General features: G+C 37.5%; 2 protein-coding genes across 9 annotated transcripts in view; both read left to right on the forward strand.

Moving 5' to 3' along the window:
* Window positions 1-18,592, forward strand: part of atos (atos homolog atossa) — a 172,827-nt gene extending 154,235 nt beyond the window's left edge. For all 8 annotated transcript variants that reach the window (XM_073991128.1, XM_073991127.1, XM_073991125.1 and 5 more), the window contains 6 exons: window positions 9,081-10,739; window positions 10,820-10,956; window positions 11,441-13,862; window positions 16,385-17,494; window positions 17,558-18,012; window positions 18,140-18,592. In XM_073991128.1, the coding sequence (XP_073847229.1) occupies window positions 9,294-10,739; window positions 10,820-10,956; window positions 11,441-13,862; window positions 16,385-17,494; window positions 17,558-18,012; window positions 18,140-18,341 (5,772 nt within the window). In that variant the 5' untranslated portion in view covers window positions 9,081-9,293 and the 3' untranslated portion in view covers window positions 18,342-18,592. The remainder of the gene's footprint in view (window positions 1-9,080; window positions 10,740-10,819; window positions 10,957-11,440; window positions 13,863-16,384; window positions 17,495-17,557; window positions 18,013-18,139) is intronic.
* The window catches only part of Miro (mitochondrial Rho GTPase), a 637,534-nt gene that overhangs the window by 366,344 nt on the left and 250,292 nt on the right, over window positions 1-20,898 (forward strand). The gene's annotated exons all lie outside the window — the stretch shown is intronic.

Below are 20,898 nucleotides of genomic sequence, written 5' to 3' on the forward strand. Positions count from 1 at the left end.
TCGTGGGTATTGATTTGGTTACGAAGTTTTTCGGCAAATCACACACACGCGACCCGAACGCAAAGTAAGAGAGCAAATGTTTTGATTTTTTTACTTCAGTCTTGTACTGAATTTCATGCAAGCAGGTTGATGCCGCTTTATTTGTTTATTTTTGGGTACACAGAAAAGATTTTGCAGTTGTACAGCAAATATGTGGAGGGAAGAATTTGAAAATGATTTTTGTTTTGTATTAATATTTTTAATGACGCAGAATGCCTCGTCTGCAATGCAACAATAAAAAATGTATGTATGCTTAGAAATTCTTAAAAAATCATTTTTATATACAATTTGTTTTTTCTCTCAAAAAAATTAACATATGAAGAAAAATACTTTTCAAATTATGAAGTTATTTATATTATTTTTAATTTAAGTCATACAAAGCGAACGCGCCAACAATATATTTTTCATTTCACACTCAATATGAAAATCATCACCCTGTTCTGTCAGTGTAATTTTACCCACACATAAACAATTTAAGCGCTCGCTCTTCTTGGTCGGCTATGGTCTAAACCAATGTCGTGCTTTGATATTGTTAAAGTTACGAAGTTTTTCGGCAATTCACACACACACGACCCGAACGCAACGAAAGAGCACACAAATGTTTTGATTTGTTTTTGTTTTGCAGCATGCGTGCATACAAGGTTACTAACACACTGTCAAAAGTTGCAAATATTGAGAATTTTGTGTTCCCTCTTCTTGGTCGGCTATGGTGTAAACGGGGTATTAGTTTCCATATGTTTACACACGAATTCTGTACATAAAATAAAATGGGATTTTCAAAATTAATTTGCGACGATTTGTACTCCACCTTTAATGTTATTTAATTAACTATTGTGTTATTTAATAAACCCACCCGCACTATTATTTCAATTGCCCTAATTTAATGACAAGAAATTTCTTTTATATTTTCATACACAGTTTTTTAACCCACCCTACCTATCAACACAAAATCTCTGTATGGTGAGAGGAAAATTTATTAAAAATAAAAAAAAAAACACAAAGGCAAACACAAAAACACCAACAGTACGGAAGATTTTCCTTTGCTCAATGTAATAACAAATCACCGTTTTTTTGCACACTCACAAAAGGGGGGCCAACACTTTTTACTCTTGTATTGTAAAAGATACTCTGAATCTCATTCGGGCTCTCTCTCTGCCTCGCTCTCCTTATGTCACAAATATAGAAACCCCCCACATTACCCCATACAACACTGGATATGTTTGTGTGCGTCGTGTGTTGTGTTCTACTTTGTGAACACAACAACGAATATGATGCAGGTCAAGACTTCAAACGGAAAGTAAATGAATAAAATTTGTTGTTCGTGTCAATTTGTATGATGGGACGCAAAGAGTGTGAGAGAGGTAATGAGGGGTTGGTTGCAAAACGTAAACAGAGCAGCAGCAGCAGAGACAACAACCTTGTTTCAACATAAATGCTTAGCAACATAACACAATGTGGTGCTATGGAAAAATCATGATTTTTTTATTATTATTATTGTTGTTGTTTTTTGTGTGTTTCTGGTAGAAGGAAAATGTCAGCAACATGTTGTTGGTTGGAGGGGAACCATGAGTTTTGTTGTTTGTGCGTGGGTATTTATTTTTTCCCCTTGCTGCTGTTGGCTGAGTTATTTTTTTTGCTCTTTCTTCATTGATAGTTTTAGTGTGTTAAAAAAACAAATGAAAATATTGCTGTTTTTCATGTGCAAAGTATGCACTATGGGATTGTTGAAAACAAAATTCACATGTAATTGGGTATAATAAATAAATGTGATAAAAAGTCGGGTTAATTGCAAAGAAATGTTGGTTGAATTCTTGAAAAAATAAAATTAGCAAAAAAATGGGTTATAGCGGAGGAAGTATCTATCTGAAGGAATGGACCGACAAAGAGTATCTTCGGTAAAAAATCCCAAAGAATCCTCGATAAAACCTTTAACTATACTTAAGCAAAAATCTTGAACTTTTGTGAGGGAGATATCTAAAGATATTGTCCGATATAGAACGTCTTGGAACTTGATGTAGGTCCGTTTGGATGGGCAAAGTTTCGGCCAAATTGGTTACTTACCTATTTCGTAAATTATCGTGTTCATCAGTCATTTTAGTTGATGCAGAAGTTCTTTTTGGAGTCAGACAGACAGATAGAGGACTCGACATCAAATTGTTTGAAACGGATTTCGTCCATATACGCTTTGGGTCTGAAACAATTATATTGATTTTAGTGATTCAGTGATTTTAGTTGGTCACCGTATAACCTAGAGCAGGGACGAGCTTCTTTGCTTAGATCGTATAGTGAGGGCGCCCACTGAGTTGTTTTTGCATTTGCTTCCCTCTCTCACGTACAGTGTAAATGAATGAAAACAAACAAAAACATAATGTGGTTGTTGCTTTTTTTCACTCATACGTTCATACATGTCTTCGCTTTGGTTGTATTTCTGTGGTCGTCGCTGACCTAGAGGCATTAACTACATGCGGCGAAATTTTTTGAACTTTAGGGAGAGCTCTACCCGAAGTTGTAGACCCACATATGTATGTATATATGTACATCTTCGAACTTTAATTAAAAATTATCAGCTTTGCCGACAAATATACCCTCAGCCCGTGTGAATCGAAAGGTTCTTCCATTGACAATATCAAATCGAACACCGGTTACGCAACCAAAATCATTTTCCCCAATAATTAGGTACTTGAAGGAATGGACGGACATAGTCCGTTTTTGATGTAAGTCATTTCTCTTCGATAGATAACGCGGCCTCCAGTCATTTTAGTTGGTCACCGTATAACTTAGAGGTTTTGGACCACTATGTCATCGCTGTAAACAGAAACAGGACCACAAGGAGTAGCACAAGGAGTAGGCTGCGCTAATCGTTTGTCATGGATGCCATACAGATTGAGGGGAAAAATATCCACAACTGTAAAAAAACAATTGCATTTGAAAGAGAGAAAGTTCGATGACAGAGAAGGCATTCCACAGCCGATATGTCTGATGAGCCGCTACCAAAGGCGAAACCGGTTTGAATCTTCGGCTTTCCTTTTTCACTTACACAAATCATCGGTCATTAAGCTCGACTCCAACGAGAAATTAAATAAAATGTTGAACATTTGTGGAGGAGAAGACCGGTGGTCCATTTTTTGAAGTTAAACTACATTTGGACAAAATATTAGGACGTCCAAAGTTTGGACCAACTCGGTAACTGCCTTCGAGATTTATGGTGGTGACCATTTTAGTGAAATTTTTTTAAATTTTTTAGGGGGTGGAGGTGTGTTTCGTACCAGAAGGTGTGAACCCATAAGGCCCATCTTCGAACTTAAACTATCTTCGTAATGAGGCGGCGAATACAGTAGGAGGTATCAGAAGAAGTGGTAGAAATATGGACCAAATCGGTTACTCCCCTCAAGAGTTATCGTGCGCACAATTTGTTCGAAAATTTTTTAACTTTTGTGGGGAAGGTACCTGAAGGAGTGAGTGGACCGATATGACAAAGGCTACTTTTTGAGCCAAAACAGTTCATCTGTTCGAGAGTTATCGTGTATACACTCGTTAGTCTAAAGGCTAAAAAAAAGATTCAAAGATCAACTGCACTTTTCCAAAAAAAAAAAATGAAATTTTGTGTGGAAGAGATACCCGATGAAATAGACCGATATAATCAATCTCGAAAAAAATACTACAATCAGCAAAGTTTAAATCAAATCGGTTGCTTCCTTCGAGAGTTATCGTGCGCGTCACTTTAGCGAAAAATGTTGAACTTTTGTGGGTGAGGAACACGAAGTAGTGGACCGATATGGTGAATGCGATATTATGAATGCAAAAATGAGACCAAATCTGATGATCCATTCGAGAGTTATCGTACACACCAGCCAATCAGACAGACAGGCAGTATATAGTCAATATTCGATTTTTTCTAAGTTTGGACAATATATTATGAATGCAAAGATGGGACCAAATCTGATGATCCGTTCGAGAGTTATCGTGCACACCAGCCAATCAGGCAGACAGACTTGCGGATATTCTTAAATCGACTCCAAATCATCTGAAACGGATTTTATCCAAACAAAACCACTATTTCGACGAGGAACATTTTTGATGGCATCAAAGTGTATAGAGTGTATATACATATAGCCTAAAGGCTGAGGGTATAATTACATTGGAAATGGAAGTTCCACAATACCCCGCTTTTTATGCCCTCCACCATAGTATGGAGGGTATATTAAGTTTATTGTATTGGTTTGTAACTCATCGAAATAATCATTTGCGATCCTCTAAAGTGTATATATTCTTGATCGGCATAAAATTCGGAGTCGATCTAGACATGTCTGTACGATGTAATCACTATAGCGTCCGCAAGAATTAGAAAGAACGCTATATTTTTGCACCTGAGTGCATTTTTTCCATAGGCAGGTCAATTTCAAACATGGGCTATATCGGTCCACGTTTTGGTATAGCCTCCATATAGCGATACCTCCGCATTTTCGGTATTTTGAGGATTTTTAGCTAGAATTTTTAACAGAACTAGCTTTAATATGACTTTTGGGGTTCTTAGGGACCACAACACTTGTGCACCAAAACTTGTCAACATAGACCCACCCATGTTTAGGTATAGCCCACATATAGCTGTACCTTCCGATTTTCGATATTTTGAGGGTTTTATCTACATTTTTTTTACTGAACTATACGTAACATGAGATTTGATTTCTCCACCAAAAACTGCCAACATAGGCCCATGTTTCAGTTTTTAGGTATTTTGAGCGTTTGAGCTACACTTTTTGACTGAGCTGTCCGTAATTTGACTTTTGATGTTCCCTGCAGTCACGAAACTTCACCGAAAATTGTTAACATAGGCCCATGTTTATGTATGTACATATATCCCCCATATAACGGTGCCTCCGGATTTTCGGTATTTTGCGGATTTTAGCTACATTATTAACGAACTTCCTGTAATATGGCATTTGTGGTTCTCAGTGGTTACAAAACTTCTCCAGCAAAAATTGTCTACATAGGTTCATGTTTTGGTATAGCCCCCATATCGACACCTCCAAATAATAGTATGCTAAGTCTGAAAAGTGAGTTTTGCAGGAGAAGCTCTCAAAGTTTACAGTTTTCTTTGACCTTCACTACTATTCTGAGTAAACATTTATTTATAACTTTTGTTCGGATTGACCGATCATTACCAAAATTTGACAGAATTTAAGTTAAACGACGTAAAATGTAAAAATGTAAAGAACTTGAAAACATGCTAAGTCGACTTAGCATACTATTGTTTGGAGGCGTCGATATAACGTTACCTCCCGATTTTTGGTATTTTGAAGATATTGGGTATATATTTTGAACGAACTATCTGTAATTTGACATTTGGGGTTTCCAGAGGTCATAAACCATCTCCACCAAAAATTTACAACACTGGTCCATGTTTTGGTATAGACCCCATAGAGCGGTACCACGCGATTTTCGGTATTTGGATGATTTTAGCTACCCTTTTTGACGGAATCACCTGTGACGTTTCACGTTTGCGGTTCCCAGTGGTCACAAAACATCTCCATCACAAATTCTCAACATGTTTCGATGTTTCGGTATAGCCCCCATATAACGGTACCTCCCGATTTTCGGTATTTTGAGGATTTTAGCTACCCTTTTGATGCAAGTACCAGTATTTTGATGTTTGCCATTCCTAGTGGTCACAAAACATCTCCAACATAGATTCATGTTTCGATATAGCCCCCAAATAAGGGTACCTCCCGATTTTCGGCATTTTTAACCGAACTACCTGCACTATAACATTCGAGGTTTCCAGAGGTCCCAAAACATCTACACTAAAATTTGTCAACATAGGTCCATATTTTGGTTTAGCCCCAAATAACGGAAACTCCCGATTTGTTGTATTTTGAGGAGTTTTGCTACATTTTTGGTCCGAACTAGCTGTTATTTGCCATTTGAGGTTCTTAGGGGTCGCAACACTTCTTTACAACAAACTTTCATCATATGTCCATGTTTTAATATAGCCCCCATATAATGGAACCTCCCGATTTTAGGTATTTTGAGGACTTTTGCTACATTTTTTGACCGAACTATCTGCAGTTTGACACTTAAGGTTCACAGTCGTCACAAAACTTTTCCACCAAAATTGCAATATAGCCCCCACAAAACGGTAACCCCCCGATTTTATGTATTTTGAAGATATTAGCTACATTTTTTGACCGAAATACCTGTTATTTGACATTTTGAGGTTCCCCCCAGTGGTCGCAAAATTTCTCCATCAAAATTCAAATCAAATTTGTCAACTTAGATCCATGTTTTGGTATAGCCCCCCACATGACGTTACCTCCCGATTTTAGGTATGTGAACATTTTTGCTACTTTTGTTCCACCTAACTACCTGTTTGTTGACATTTGGGTCTCCAGGGGTCACAAAACTTTTCCAACAAGAATTTTAGGTCCATAGGTCATTTTTATTTAGTATAGCTCCCATATAGCGGTACCTCCCGATTTAAGGTATTTTGAAGATAATGGGTACATTTTTGCAAGTTGACATTTAATGTTTCCAGTGGTCGCAAAACTTCTTCATCAAAAATTGTCAACATAGGTGCATATTTTGGTATAAATCCCATAGAACAGTACCTCCCGATTTTCGGTATTATTTAGTCTTCATTGGATCCATAACATATTTCAGAATTGTTGGTATAGGTCCACGTTTTAGTATAACTCCGGTATCGACGGATTTTTTTAGGTATTTTTAAAGTTTTAGTAACAAAATACAACCGATATGGCTGAAATCTGGTTCCTATATAATTTATGGTTCGGCCCCACTGAACTTAATCCCGTTTGCACTTGTATTTGCTTTTTTTTGTAGTAATTTACAGAATTTTGATTGTTAATGGGGATCCATTTTGGGCCAACATGTATCAACAAGATTAGGTGGGGTTATTCTACCACCAAGAGGTTAGGGACAAAGAGAGATAATTTGCAAACCATTGTGCATTAACTAACAAAATATAATTGTTAAATTTATTTGTTAATTTTCTGTGTGCGTTTTTTTTATACCTCCAGTTGTTGTAGCATGGACTGGTTTCCACACTAATATTACGAAATTTTTATTTTCATACAAGCTTTTTTGTTTGTTTGTTAAACGAAAAAATTGAGGTTTTTAGATTTAATTCACAGTTGTCTGCCACTTTGTCGTTGACTTCGGCGTTGTTGGCAACGTTGTCGTCGCCGTCGTCATCGTCAATTGCACCAACTTGTATTTGAAAATTGTACAAAAACAAAAACCTTGTAAAAGTGACGTCATATTTATGCAGTTTTTTTTATTTCAAATGCTTGCTATTTACTTACTTATGTAGATATGTATTGTATTGCTTGTTGGAAAGGCGCGCTTGAATGGAGCGCAAGAACATGTGAGCTCTTGGGTTGTTGGGCAATTGGCAACAGCATTGATGTCAATGTGTAAGGGGGTTGACTAGCAATCTAGGTTTATGGGTCACGCCCCCAATACATATAGAAGCATATGTATGTATGGCTATGTATAAGTAAATATTTGTACATACCCACTTTATGTTTCAAATGGCTATGTAGGTAGGTATCTGTTGCACATTGCACATTTTATATAGCTTGTGTCGCGATGCAGGCGTGTATGTGTGTGATGTAAGATCTACTATTTACCAAGTGACTGGTAAACTTCTGGCTATGTTCCAACATGGCCAAGAACTACATTCATAACATGGTAACCTACATCCAATCTTGGTTTTGTTGCCAGTTGCTGCTGCCGCCTCATGCCATCGCTCACATAGCCGTTGATTTGATCGTCGGTTCGTTCATTCATTGTGGCGTTTTTCATTTTGCCATTATATTTCCTCCCCAAGTAATGGCCACCAACTAACTAACCAACCGTCTCTTATCCGACCTCCATTGAATGATGACTGACCTTAATTTCCTTGTTCTGTGTGTTTCCATGTGCAATTTTATTGTGTCTTCCATAAAATATTGCACAATTCAAAGCCAACAGAAGCAGCAACCGTGATAGACATAAATAAAATCTGCAGATACATATATATGTACATACTTGTGGTATATAGGTATAAGTCAATTTGTTGATACATGTGCAACATACTGTTGCATACATACATATATACATACATAGGTTTTGTGTGACCCAGTTTCCTCCAATACGCCTGCATAAATATGTACATTTAAACATTAAATTTGTATGTATGAATGTGGTGGGAACTACCTTCAGTTCCACTTGAAAGTAAATCATTTGTGGTTCTTTTTTGTATATTTGGGTCTGATGCATTTGATTGGGGTAGCTACTTGTTCTATAGAACTTGTTTCAATATTTCATATGTAAATATTGGAATTTTGATTGCGACAATTTAAGAAAAATATTTCAGTCCAATACAAATACAGATTTTGATTGACCTCCTTAAGAGCAGAAATTTGCAAATATTTGTTCATTTTTGATTATTTTGTTAACGTCGTGTGAGGTCATAATAAAATGGGGTATTTTCCAAAAAAAAATAATAATAATAAATAAAAATAATAAAATAAATTGAAAGGTTCGACGGTATAACCTTCTATTATTTTTATACCTTCCATGGTATAACCCCTATACTACCCGTAATTTAACATTTGGGAGTCTCAACTTCCCCACCAAAAAATTTGTCCACCAAAAATGTTCAACCTAGGATCATGTTTAGGTATAGAGACCCCATAACGTTAGAAATTCCAAACGGTGTGATATCTTCTGTTTTTCGATATTTTCAAGGATTTTTGCCACAATATTTGACAGACGTGATATAACGAGTAGTTTTATCGAAGGCTGAGGTTATCTCAGCCGATGTCAGGGTCGACTTAAGGACCCATGAACCTTAAGTAGAACAACAGTTAACTGTGCTTCAATGCTTTATTGATACAACCTGCTGTAAAGTTTCTTGATCTGATTCTCATCTTCGGTACCTTTCAATCATGAATACGCTTTCTCTTCATACTCATTTATCTCTCTTCTTTTACACCAAAACCATACATAATAACATTTTTTTTTCCTTCTTCTATTTTCAGTTTACAACATCGCCGTGGAGAAGGAAGAGTACCAAATCTGCTGCCTAATTTATTAGCGGACGAGGACGACAAGAAGAGAAATTGGCGGCGACGACGACGCAACAATATTAACAGCGGCGGCGTCGGCGTCAATTGATAGCTTCGTTGGAGTAGAAAGTCAAAAACAAAAAATTTTGGGTCCCATTGCTTGATTGGTGGTATTGTGGCAACAAAATGATACCAACATCTTTTAGCGGTTCTTCACCACCCACTGCTGTTGTTGGTGGTAGCAGCGGCGGCAGCTTTTTGGGTCTAACCAACAGTTCACCCTTTCCAATGGGCACCGTTGGAAGTGCAAGTGGTGGTGGTGGTTCTACCGCAACGAATAGCAACAACAGTGTTTGTAATTCAGCATTGCTCGGTATAGCCTCTTTAATATTGGAAGGTCGAGCATTGGCCGAAGATGAATATGCTGTTAAATATAGCGAATTAATATCACATATTGCTGGGTCCAATACCTTGACAGATGGTGGTGCTGTGGCTACTGGTGTTGCTGGTCGTCAATCTCCTAAACCATCAACATCTAGAGCTGGTGCCAGTATCTATCAAGAACATCATGGTGGTGGAGGTAGCAGTAGTGCAACTAGTATTTCTACCGAAATTGGCAACTATTTGAGACGCAAAGCTTCAAATTCCCCAGATTCCACACAGTCAACATCTTTACGGCTGCTTGACTACTACAGCAACAGCAGCAGTGAAAGTGCTGGTTCCTCGGTGGAAAGCAATCACAGCCGTTGGTCTCAGAAACTAAGTCAACTACGCCAAGAATCTCCGTGTGCCCAGCGTCAACAAATGGCAGCAGCAACTACAGAACAAAAAGTTGCTGTGGATTGTGTGCGTTCGGTGGAACCGGAATATGTTGCCCTGGCCATTAATACCGAGCAATCACATGATGAACGCCGAAGCAGTGGTGCCGGAGATTTTGAAATTATACGACGTATTGCCTTGAATCGCATGAATTTGTATAATTCTCCACCGAACAGTAGTGGGGTATCAAGTGGTGGCGGTAGCATGGGTGTCAGCGGCGGCGGCAGTGTTGATAATTTTATGTGCTCTTTACAGTCATTGGCTAGCAATACCTGCCTACGTTCCGGTACACCAATACCATATAATCCTCCCATAACAGCGTCGACACCCAAATATGCCCACTATAGGGTAACACCACAAAACCAGCCGCGTTTTCCCACACCCCAACATACTGATATTTCGGGTAGTTCAGCTAATAGTTCTGGTAGTTCTAATTGGTATTCGACGACGGGAACTCCGGCCACCGCCACCAGCCACAATAAGGATTATTTATTAAGAAAGTTAACAGCCATGCCAACACCTCAGTCAACACCCACCAATAGTAGTTCTTCGACAAACAGCATCTATGATAATTCCCCCGCCTCCCATCATCATGCTTTTGGTCGTAGAGAAAGCTCTTCGGGGGCGGGCACAACAACATCAGCAACGGCAACCGCGACTCCAACCTCGAGTCGTAATTCAGCCACCACAACAACAACCACACCCCAACAGGGTCCACACTGTGATCAGTTCCTGCGTAAAATGGGACTAGCCAAAGGTGATGCCTCAGATGCTGAGGAACACCACTGTGATATGTCATACGTAAATATAACGGTATGTAGAGAGATAATTGTCAATTTGATTGTCTTTTGGCAAATACTAATTTCGTTGTATTTCTTCCGTTTCATTTGCAGTGCACTCGTTGGCGTGCCTATTGTATTAAAATGGAGAATATTCTAGCCCGTGGTGAGCCCATTTGTATAGAAGTATATTTGGGACCAGTTGGCCATAAAATTTTATTAGAACAGTGGATAATAAGCGTTAATGATAAGTAAGTAAATTAAATGGAATAAAGGTTGGCACATGGAATAGATATGTCTAGGTTAGGTTTAAGACATTCATATAGGAGATCATCCCCGGATAGCGTGAAGAGTTAAAATATTTCATACATACATATCGCTCATTTACTCAAAGAGAGCTGGACATACAGAGTGCAGTGCGGTAGTGCTTACGATTGCACCAAGGTCAAGGGAGACGACATCTCTCATATCAATGAGAAGGAATCGAAGCTGGACATACAGAGTGCAGTGCGGTAGTGCTTACCATTGCACCACGGTGACACTCCTGTGATTATTTCTTTGAACTGAAATTATAGGAGAAGCGAACCATTGGCATATCGACCAACTGTGAGCCAACCAGATCAAGCTTATCAACTAAACAGCTCAGATTTCTATGTGCCTTTAAAAACCGCAAAATTTTCCCACACTTATTGCAATGAAAAATAACTCTTAAAATGTTTTATTTTTTTGTTGCAGACAACCACCGCCCACAATGACGCTGCCCTCTTTATGTAGTGCCATACGCAGTCAATTGTATTTTTCACAAATCAGTGCCTGGTGTGATCTCATTAAGAAAGCGGACAAGACCATTTATGATACTGGTCGCCTCATCTATACCACACCGTCAAGAACAAGTGCTGCTGGCGATTTGGCCACCTCAACGATGAGTGTGAATATTTTGGGCACCTCGCCTACTACTAGTCTAGCTAATATATCGAATACGGGTGGTGGCGGTGGAAGTGGCGGCTCCACCTCAACAGCTGCAGCAACAATATCAAATGCCAATAGTACAAATCGATGGCCAACATCATCATCATCAGCAGCGACAACAGCAGCACCTGCTGCTGCACCACGTCTCAATATTTTCTATCGTATCAAGGCGTATGAGGAGAATAGTAATAGCATGGCTTGCTTTAATACCAAGCCCAATGTACACAATTTTCCAAATGTCAATGTATCGGAAAATTGTAGTGTTTCGGTTTGTTTAAAAAGTCTTCCACGTATAACGGGGGGTATACCAAAAATAAACCCAGCCGTAAAAGCAACAATAACAACGACAGCAGCAGCAACAACAACTCCCCAATATACAGCCTCAGAAGCGTCCAGCAACAGCAGCAGTAGTAGTAGTTGTGGGACATGGTCAACCATGACCCCAACCACAAAATATGCCACAACAAGCAAAAATTCGGGCGGCTTAGCTACAACAAATTCAACTGCTGGATCAGCAGCAGCAACAACAACAAAATCTTTAACAATTAACTGTGATAATAATAAAAATTCAAAGGAACACCACCATCATCAAAAACAACAACAACAGCAACAACAAACTGCCGTTTTCAATGCAACTTTTTTAAACAAAGGAAATCCCAAAATTGATGATAATTCCAGCTCCTCCTCCCTACATCCCTCTTCCTCCTCAACTGACCATCATGATTTCCAAAAGTTTGGCAAACAGCAAACCACAATAACAAATAATGATTCGTTAAACAGTTTCGATGGTGATAGCTTCAATGGCAGTGCTAGTATTGGTGGGGATAGCTGTGATCTTGGTGTGGGTTTTGGTGAAGGTGATAGTTCCAATTCCTCTTTAAGTACAAATTATGGAAATCTTTCGCATCGTGAAAAACAGCTACTCAAATATCGCAAACGTATGTTGAAACGTGATAAGAAAAGTCATCAACAACAACAGCAACAACGTAAGACCAACGAATGCAATAATGGCACATCAGCAATAGAAATAAATCCAAACTGTTGTGGAGCCATTTCGCAGAAAATGGAACAAGGCGAAGATGATGATGATGACGACGACGTCGACAACAACGACGATGACGATCGTTTAGAACATCAGCAGCTATTGAATTCCGCATCATCGAAACTTGTTAAAGACCATGATGAGCATCTTCAAACTACAACAGCAACAAAAGGCCAAAGAGAACAGCAACAACAATTACCAAATAGTTTTAAAAATAGCATTCCCTGTGGAAATGGGCAACAGCGCCAACAACAACAGCAACAGCATGTAAAAATGATCTCAACTGGTACACAAACTACCACCACAAATAGCCATGCTGCTGCCGCTAGTCCAACTACTAGTTTAATAGGTTCCATAACATGTTCAGCATGCGGTTATGAGAAGTCAATGATTTGCCTGAAATGTAATCCTTTGCGTAGTACGACGAATGATGAAGATGATGGTATGGTGGATTTAGCATCATCAACATTGTCCACACGGTCGACAGCATCATCCACATCATCATCAGCCAGTAGTTTAAATAGTAGTGATATTATACAAACACCACGTAATAAAGCTGAACTTTTATTACAAGCCATACAACGTACACCGAAAGCAAATAAAAAACTTAAAGTAACCAAAGAATTGGGGCAGCATCACAATAACAAACAACAGCAACAGGAACAGGAACCAAAAGCCTCCTCATCGTCGATTAGTAAAAACAATGGTAGTCAACAACCACAACAACAACAAAATCGTTCAAGCTGTCAAGTTTGTAAACGTCAAAAAACCCAACATCATTTTCAACAGCCCTCCTCAAGTACATTGCAGGAAATGAATTCATTGGAGAACAATCAAACTTTAATTGCTGATAGCAGTAGGTCATGTCCAAATTCATCACCCTCTCCCAGCTCCATCTCATCATCGACAACAACATCCCCGGGAAACATGCTAGTTGCCAACAGTCAAATAAATGGTGATAATCAATCTGATGATATACTGGCCAGTGATTCGGACAATGAAAAGGATGGTGGGAAAATGTCAACCACAAGTGAAGATTGTGTAGATAATGCAGTCAATAATGGTCAATCAAAAGAAGAGAAAATATGTGATAATCAACAAATGATAGATAACTATAAGGAACGTTATTCTCAGTATGTGGAAGAGGTAAGTGGGCAAATCTAATTTACTAATTTTTGTATAAATAGGGAATGTATCTGTGCTGTAACTGCTTTTGATAATATGATAATTCTCAGTTCCAGTATCAACTACTATAGAAGCAACCTTTATTTCAGAAAGGGCCTATAAAAGCGCTGTTTATTTTAGAAAGGGTTTATAGAAGCACCATTTATTTCAGAAAGGGTCTATAGAAGCACCCTGTATTTAAGAAAGTATCTATAGATGCGCCATTTATTTGAGAAAGTGTCTATAGAAGTATCTTTATTTCAGAAAGGGTCTATAGAAGTACCCTTTATTTCAGAAAGGGTATATAGAAGCACCCTTTATATTGGAAAGGGTCTATAGAAGCACACTTTCTTTCAGAGAGGGTCTGTAGGAGCTCCCTTTCTGTCGGAAAGGGTCTATAGAAGCACCCTTTCAGAAAGGGTCTATAGAAGCACCCTTTCTTTCGGAAAGGGTCTATAGAAGCACCCTTTCTTTCGGAAAGGGTCTATAGAAGCACCCTTTCTTTCGGAAAGGGTCTATAGAAGCACCCTTTCTTTCGGAAAGGATCTATAGAAAAGCCTTTTATTTCAGAAAGGGTCTATAGAAGCACCATTTATTTCAGAGGGGGTCTACAGAAGCACCATTTATTTCAGAAAGGGTCTATAGAAGTAACCTTTTTTTCACAGGGGCTGTATATGAGCAGCATTTATTTCGGAAAGGGTCTATAGAAGCAGCATTTATTTCAGAAATGGTCTATAGAAACACCATTTATTTCAGAAAGCGTCTGTCTATAGAAGCACCATTTATTTGAGAAAGGGTCTATAGAAGCACCCTTTATTTCAGGAAACGTCTATAGAAACACCCTTTATTTCAGGAAACGTCTATAGAAACACCCTTTATTTCAGAAAGGGTCTATAGAAGCACCATTTATTTCAGAAAGAGTCTATAGAAGCGCCCTTTATTTGAGAAAGGGTCCATAGTAGCAGCATTTATTTTAGAAGTGGTCTATAGAAACGCCATTTATTTAAGAAAGTATCTATAGATGTGCCATTTATTTGAGAAAGTGTCTATTGAAGTATCTTTATTTCAGAAAGGGTCTATAGAAGCACTCTTTATTTCAGAAAGGGTCTATAGAAGCACCATTTATTTGAGAAGGGGTCTATAGAAGTACCCTTTATTTAACAGGGGCTGTATATGAGCAGCATTTATTTCGGAAAGGGTCTATAGAAGCAGCATTTATTTCAGAAATGGTCTAAAGAAACACCATTTATTTCAGAAAGGGTCTGTCTATAGAAGCCCCATTTATTTCAGAAAGGGTATATAGAAGCAGCCTTTACTTCGGAAAGGATCTATAGAAGCACCATTTATTTGAGAAAGGGTCTATAGAAGCACCCTTTATTTCAGGAAACGTCTGTAGAAACACCCTTTATTTCAGGAAACGTCTATAGAAACACCCTTTATTTCAGAAAGGGTCTATAGAAGCACCATTTATTTCAGCAAGAGTCTATAGAAGCGCCCTTTATTTGAGAAAGGGTCCATAGTAGCAGCATTTATTTCAGAAAGGGTCTATAGAAGCAGCATTTATTTCAGAAAGGATCTATAGATGCACCCTTTATTTCGGAAAGGGTCAATAGAAGCACCCTTTAATTTAGAAAGGATCAATAGAAGCACTCTTTATTTCGGCAAGGGTCAATAGAATCTCCCTTTATTTCAGAAAGGGTCTATAGAAGCACCCTTCCTTTCAGAAAGGGTCTCTAGAAGCGCCCTCTCTTTCAGAAAAGGTCTATAGAAGCACCCTTTCGTTCATAGAAGCAGCATTTATTTCAGAAAGGATCTATAGATGCACCCTTTATTTCAGAAAGGATCTATAGATGCACCCTTTATTTCAGAAAGGATCTATAGATGCACCCTTTAATTCAGAAAGGGTCAATAGAAACACTCTTTATTTGGGCAAGGGTCAATAGAATCTCCCTTTATTTCAGAAAGGGTCTATAGAAGCACCCTTTATTTCAGAAAGGGTCTACAGAAGCACCCTTTCTTTCAGGAAGGGTCTATAGAAGCACCCTTCCTTTCAGAAAGGGTCTCTAGAAGCGCCCTGTCTTTCAGAAAAGGTCTATAGAAGCACCCTTTCTTTCAGAAAAGGCCTGTAGAAGCATACTTTCTTTCAGAATGGGGGTATGGTAGTGCCCGTTCTTTCAAAAAGTGTTTATTGAAGCACCCTTTCTTTTAAAAAATTTCTGTAGAAGCACACGTTCTTTCAGAAAGAGTCTATGGGAACACCTGTTTCATAAAGGTTCTCTAAAAGAACCCTTTCTGAACGAAAGGGTCTACAGAAGCACCCTTTCTTTCAGAAAGAAACACTCTTTCGGAAGGAAAGCACCCATCGCCCATCTTTCTCGCTGATGAAAATTCATTCTGTTTAAATTTTTAGAGTTGTGTCACAGATTTCCCTACCTTCTATGGTATAACTTTTTTATTTGTTTTACTACTAAACGCATATTAATATCCTCTCTTTTATTTTCCAGGAATACTTTGTATCCTCTACAAAGCTAACGCCAAACATCGAACGTTGTTCATTGTCCAGCAACAAATCGTATTATACACAATTGCATGAAAAACCCGACCGTCAGATTAACGCCAATGGCACTGACACTCAACGTTTGTGTTATACACCACCAATGATGTTGGAATACAATCCGAAGAATGCCAAAGGTACTGGCGGGGTTATGGCCCAATTTAAGACACCCACATCAAGTGAACAACAATTAAAATTAGACATTAATCGTCAGGTGCAACAGCAGCCACACAAGCAGACGCCAAAACCTAGCCTCTTACAAATCGCTTTCAATTTTAATGTTGGCAGCAGCGGTGGCGGTTGTTCGGCAGCAGAAAGGTCCAATAACAATGATAATGTGGATATGAACAACACCAACAGCTTACCTTCCATTCACAATCCCCTGTTGGCCAGACGAAATTCGCCTAAAGTGAATTTAACACGCATATTTTGTAATCCCAATGAAATGAAAGCCTCCTCACCCATACCCATTAGTAATGGAGGAATTCTAACGACAAATGCTGCCATATCACCAACGCCCTCAGGTTCAACAATGTCTTCAGGTTCTAAATCTGCTGATATTAATTGCTCTGATACCACCGCACCAACATTCTCTTTTGAATCGCCAACAGGGCCACCCCCACCACCACCTTCAATAACTGTACAAAAATCCAATTCTGCACCCACACTACCCAATTCTCCCTCTCTATCGCCACGTTTCATTAAAGCTTCAGCCTTATATAAACGTCGTTCTCGTCACCTATCTGATCGTTCAGATCGCTCATCATTGGGTTCAGATGAACAATTTTCCGATGAAGATTTAGACTGTGGCATGTACAGTCCATTTGCCACTTCGCCCGTAAAGTTGCGTTCTCGTTTATCTGCAGTATTTGGTCGTAAGCCAATTTTAGGCAATCTAGAGGAAAGTTTATTGCAAAGACGTTTGGTGCCTAAAATAGAAGTTATGGGTTTCAAATTGTTATTGGGTGCTTCGGGTGGATTTTGTCCCACACAATTGACCATACCGGCTGCGGCATATTTTTACGAACTGAAGGGTGAAACTTTAAGTACACCTTATTTGGTAAGTAATTTTATAACATAGTTTATAGAATACAAAACTAATCAACTTTCTTGATTTTTTTAGTGTGAAATACGCTTACCCCGCAAAGGTTATTCTGTACCACGTTGTGGTACTGTCCAAGCTACCTTATTAAACCCCATGGGTACCGTTGTTCGTATGTTTGTTATACCATACGATATGCGTGATATGCCGGCATTACATCAAACGTTTATACGTCAACGTATTTTGGCCGATACCGGTAGCAGTAATAATACTCTAACCACAACAACAACAACTATGGGATCTAGTGATATTATGGTGCAAAATGGCAATATAGAAAAAGATCCTGCTGATGGTGGTGATAACAATGTGACAATAAATTCGAATAAACAACAACAGCATTCAAATAATATTGGCCTTAACAATAACAACAACATTAATAATACTAATGGCAACAACAATAGAAACATGGAGAATGAAATGGGCCATTTTATGTCGGCTGAAAATATGAAAAGTTTACGTTATTCCATACATTTGAGGTAAGCATTATCACCAAGACCCATTTTGAAGGTTTATTCTAAAAAATATGTTAAATGTTCTCCTATGTAAATGGAGTTGTTGTTTTATTGCAAATCTAATTTTTTTGTTTTTTTTTTTACACTTCAGATTCCAAACTTCACGTTCGGGACGATTAATGCTGCACACCGATATACGCTTATTAATTTCGAGACGTACCGATTGCGATACAGCGGCCGCTCATGCCAAAGGCGTTCTAGAGGCACCCAATGAACTTATAACTAAAACTGTGATGCCAACAAATCCCAAATATAGTGCACGCCACGATCAGACAGCGAGTAATAAGATTTAGTAGTTATTGAAAGCTGCATGTGTGCCAGTCGAAATGTTGCAACAATTGCAACGAAAATTCTGGCAAAAGATATGGGTTTGAACAACAACAGAAACACAACACATCTTCAAAACAACAACAACACACACAAAATAACGAATACCAAGATACAATGCTGCCCACACGATTTGTTGGATTAAAATTAAAACAATTTTTTATTAAGCAAAAACTATATCAAATGAAAAAAATATATTAGAAAAAAAAAACAAAAACAATGATCTGTACACAAGAAAAAACAAAACAACAAATTAGTTCAACTTAGCCATCTTCCTTCTATCAACAATCTTTTTTAATATTAAATCCGATATTTTCCTTTTTCAATTACTTCTTCCTTATTGAACCGTTATCGTCATTTCACTCTCTCACCAAATATGCCTTTTTCGGATAAAAACAAATATATAATTCTGTGGTTTTTTTTAGAATTTTTTAAAAAATTATATTTTGTTATGTATTATCAATTTTTATTATTTTTTTATTTTTTTAAACCTCTTTAAGCAATTTTATCTGATAGTAATATATTTTTATATAGCCTACACTACTGCCGGAATATGATGAGTTATCAGAAAATGATCGACTTTGTGATTTTTTTTCAAACTTGTGTCCGTTCTTAATGGTTAATTGCAAATACATAGTTCCAATTTTTTTCAGATGTGTTGCACAATTCTATCCGTTGTACTATTTTGTCCGTTATACTGTAAAGCTTTCTTCAAAAAATAAGTCAATGCTTATCAATTTGATTTGATATTTGATCAACCTAAAAAATTGTGGTGTAGGATATATTACTGTATGGTCGGCATGATCCGACTTTAGTCTTTTTTTTTACTTGTTTCAATAAGCAAACAAAAAACCTGCAATTTTTGAATTTAAATTCAAATTAAAAAACATTACCTAAAAACAAAAAAATATATAAATTCTAGTTTTGTTTTTTGCCAATACCATTTACATTGTTTTACCATTTTACATTTATGAAATATACCTTACCTATAAATTGCCAAAAAAAATTCGTTATGAAAAATAATAATGGCAGCTTATATGTTTTCCCCAAAATTTTAGTTACGAATTTAAATAGTATCTCTCACATCTTTTTTGTTTTTATTACCGAACTTGTTATAATGTTTTCTTATAATTAATATTTGCAAATGAATATTCAAACAAAATTGAAAACAATCAATCCATATTATTATCCATTTACCATCTTTATGCAATAAATCTATGTAGTATGTACCATGTAACGTATATACACTATACTACTGGTCAACTCAACAAGCATGAGGGCTTGAGCTACAAAGAAAAGCCTATACATCTGTTGTTAAAGAAAACGAGTAGAAGAAAATGCAATCATCATAGATACAAACAAAACTCCTCCCATTATTATTTTAAACTATGTATAGCAAATGTTTTATGTATATTATTTATTTTATTTTATATATCTCTACACATATTTTTTTAATTAATATTAATTTAATGTAATACTATGCCCATTTTTATCATGTCAAATTTTAATTTGAGTTTTACTAAATGAATTCAATATATAAATCAAATATGTATTTGTTTCTTAAAAAAATAATAATATATACGCAAATGCGATGTGTTTCTTTTAAACAAGTTTGGCTTTTATTTTATTTGTTTGTTTAGTTTTTTTTAATGACTTTGTCTGACACCAAACTTTGCGTGGTGGTTACCGTTGCCCCTGAATGGGTTGAGTTGACAATCGTTGGCTGGCCGTTTCGGATCTCAGACTCCAGCGACTTCTTTACGCTTGTGCATTCAATTTATGTTTTGCGCTAACACGTCTTTCATTCTCACACGATGACACAGCCAGTTTAACCCTTAAAATGTTATACTTTGGGTTAAGTTTAGGAATGCGCAGCCATCTAAAAGTATAGGTGACTGTTTCACTTGGAGACCGTTGGTCCATTAATCCGTTCATCCTATGTAGATTGAAGATGATGAATTAAAGCTGATCGATTTTTAAGAGTTATTGCATAATAAAGTTTTGTGGATATTGCTCGTTAAATATGAAGGAGAGATTTCCATAGTATCGCCGTGTTGTTGATCGATTGTTTTGCTAGAAATATATAGGAGGAAAATCGCTAGAGTTGGGCAATCTATTTCCCGGAGGAGATCGATCTTTCTAGTTCCTTTTCCCAAAAGGAACTAGTTCCTTAATATAGGTTCCATAGTTCCGAGACATATACAGCCCTATTCTGAACATTCCCATGGGAACTGTTTCCCATGGGAGCGAAATTTCCCATTCCCACGTTTTCCATATTCTCAACGACGTGGGAACATCAAATCATGGGAATTGAATTTTCGAAATTCGAAATTAGTTACACCAAATTATGATAGCATACTTTTAGGGGGCTGTAATTTTGTTTTGTAATACAAAATGCCTATTTGCATTGAATTCGCGGTTTTTGAATTAGATTAGCAAAAGCACAACTTACTTAATTCAACAACCGTGCATTGATTTATGGATTTTTTAAGTGAATGGAGTCAACTATGTGTGATGTTGTTC

The sequence above is a fragment of the Musca autumnalis genome, unplaced genomic scaffold (genome assembly GCF_047663935.1).
Source record: "Musca autumnalis isolate F117 unplaced genomic scaffold, ASM4766393v1 scaffold_5, whole genome shotgun sequence".
NCBI lineage: Eukaryota > Metazoa > Arthropoda > Insecta > Diptera > Muscidae > Musca > Musca autumnalis.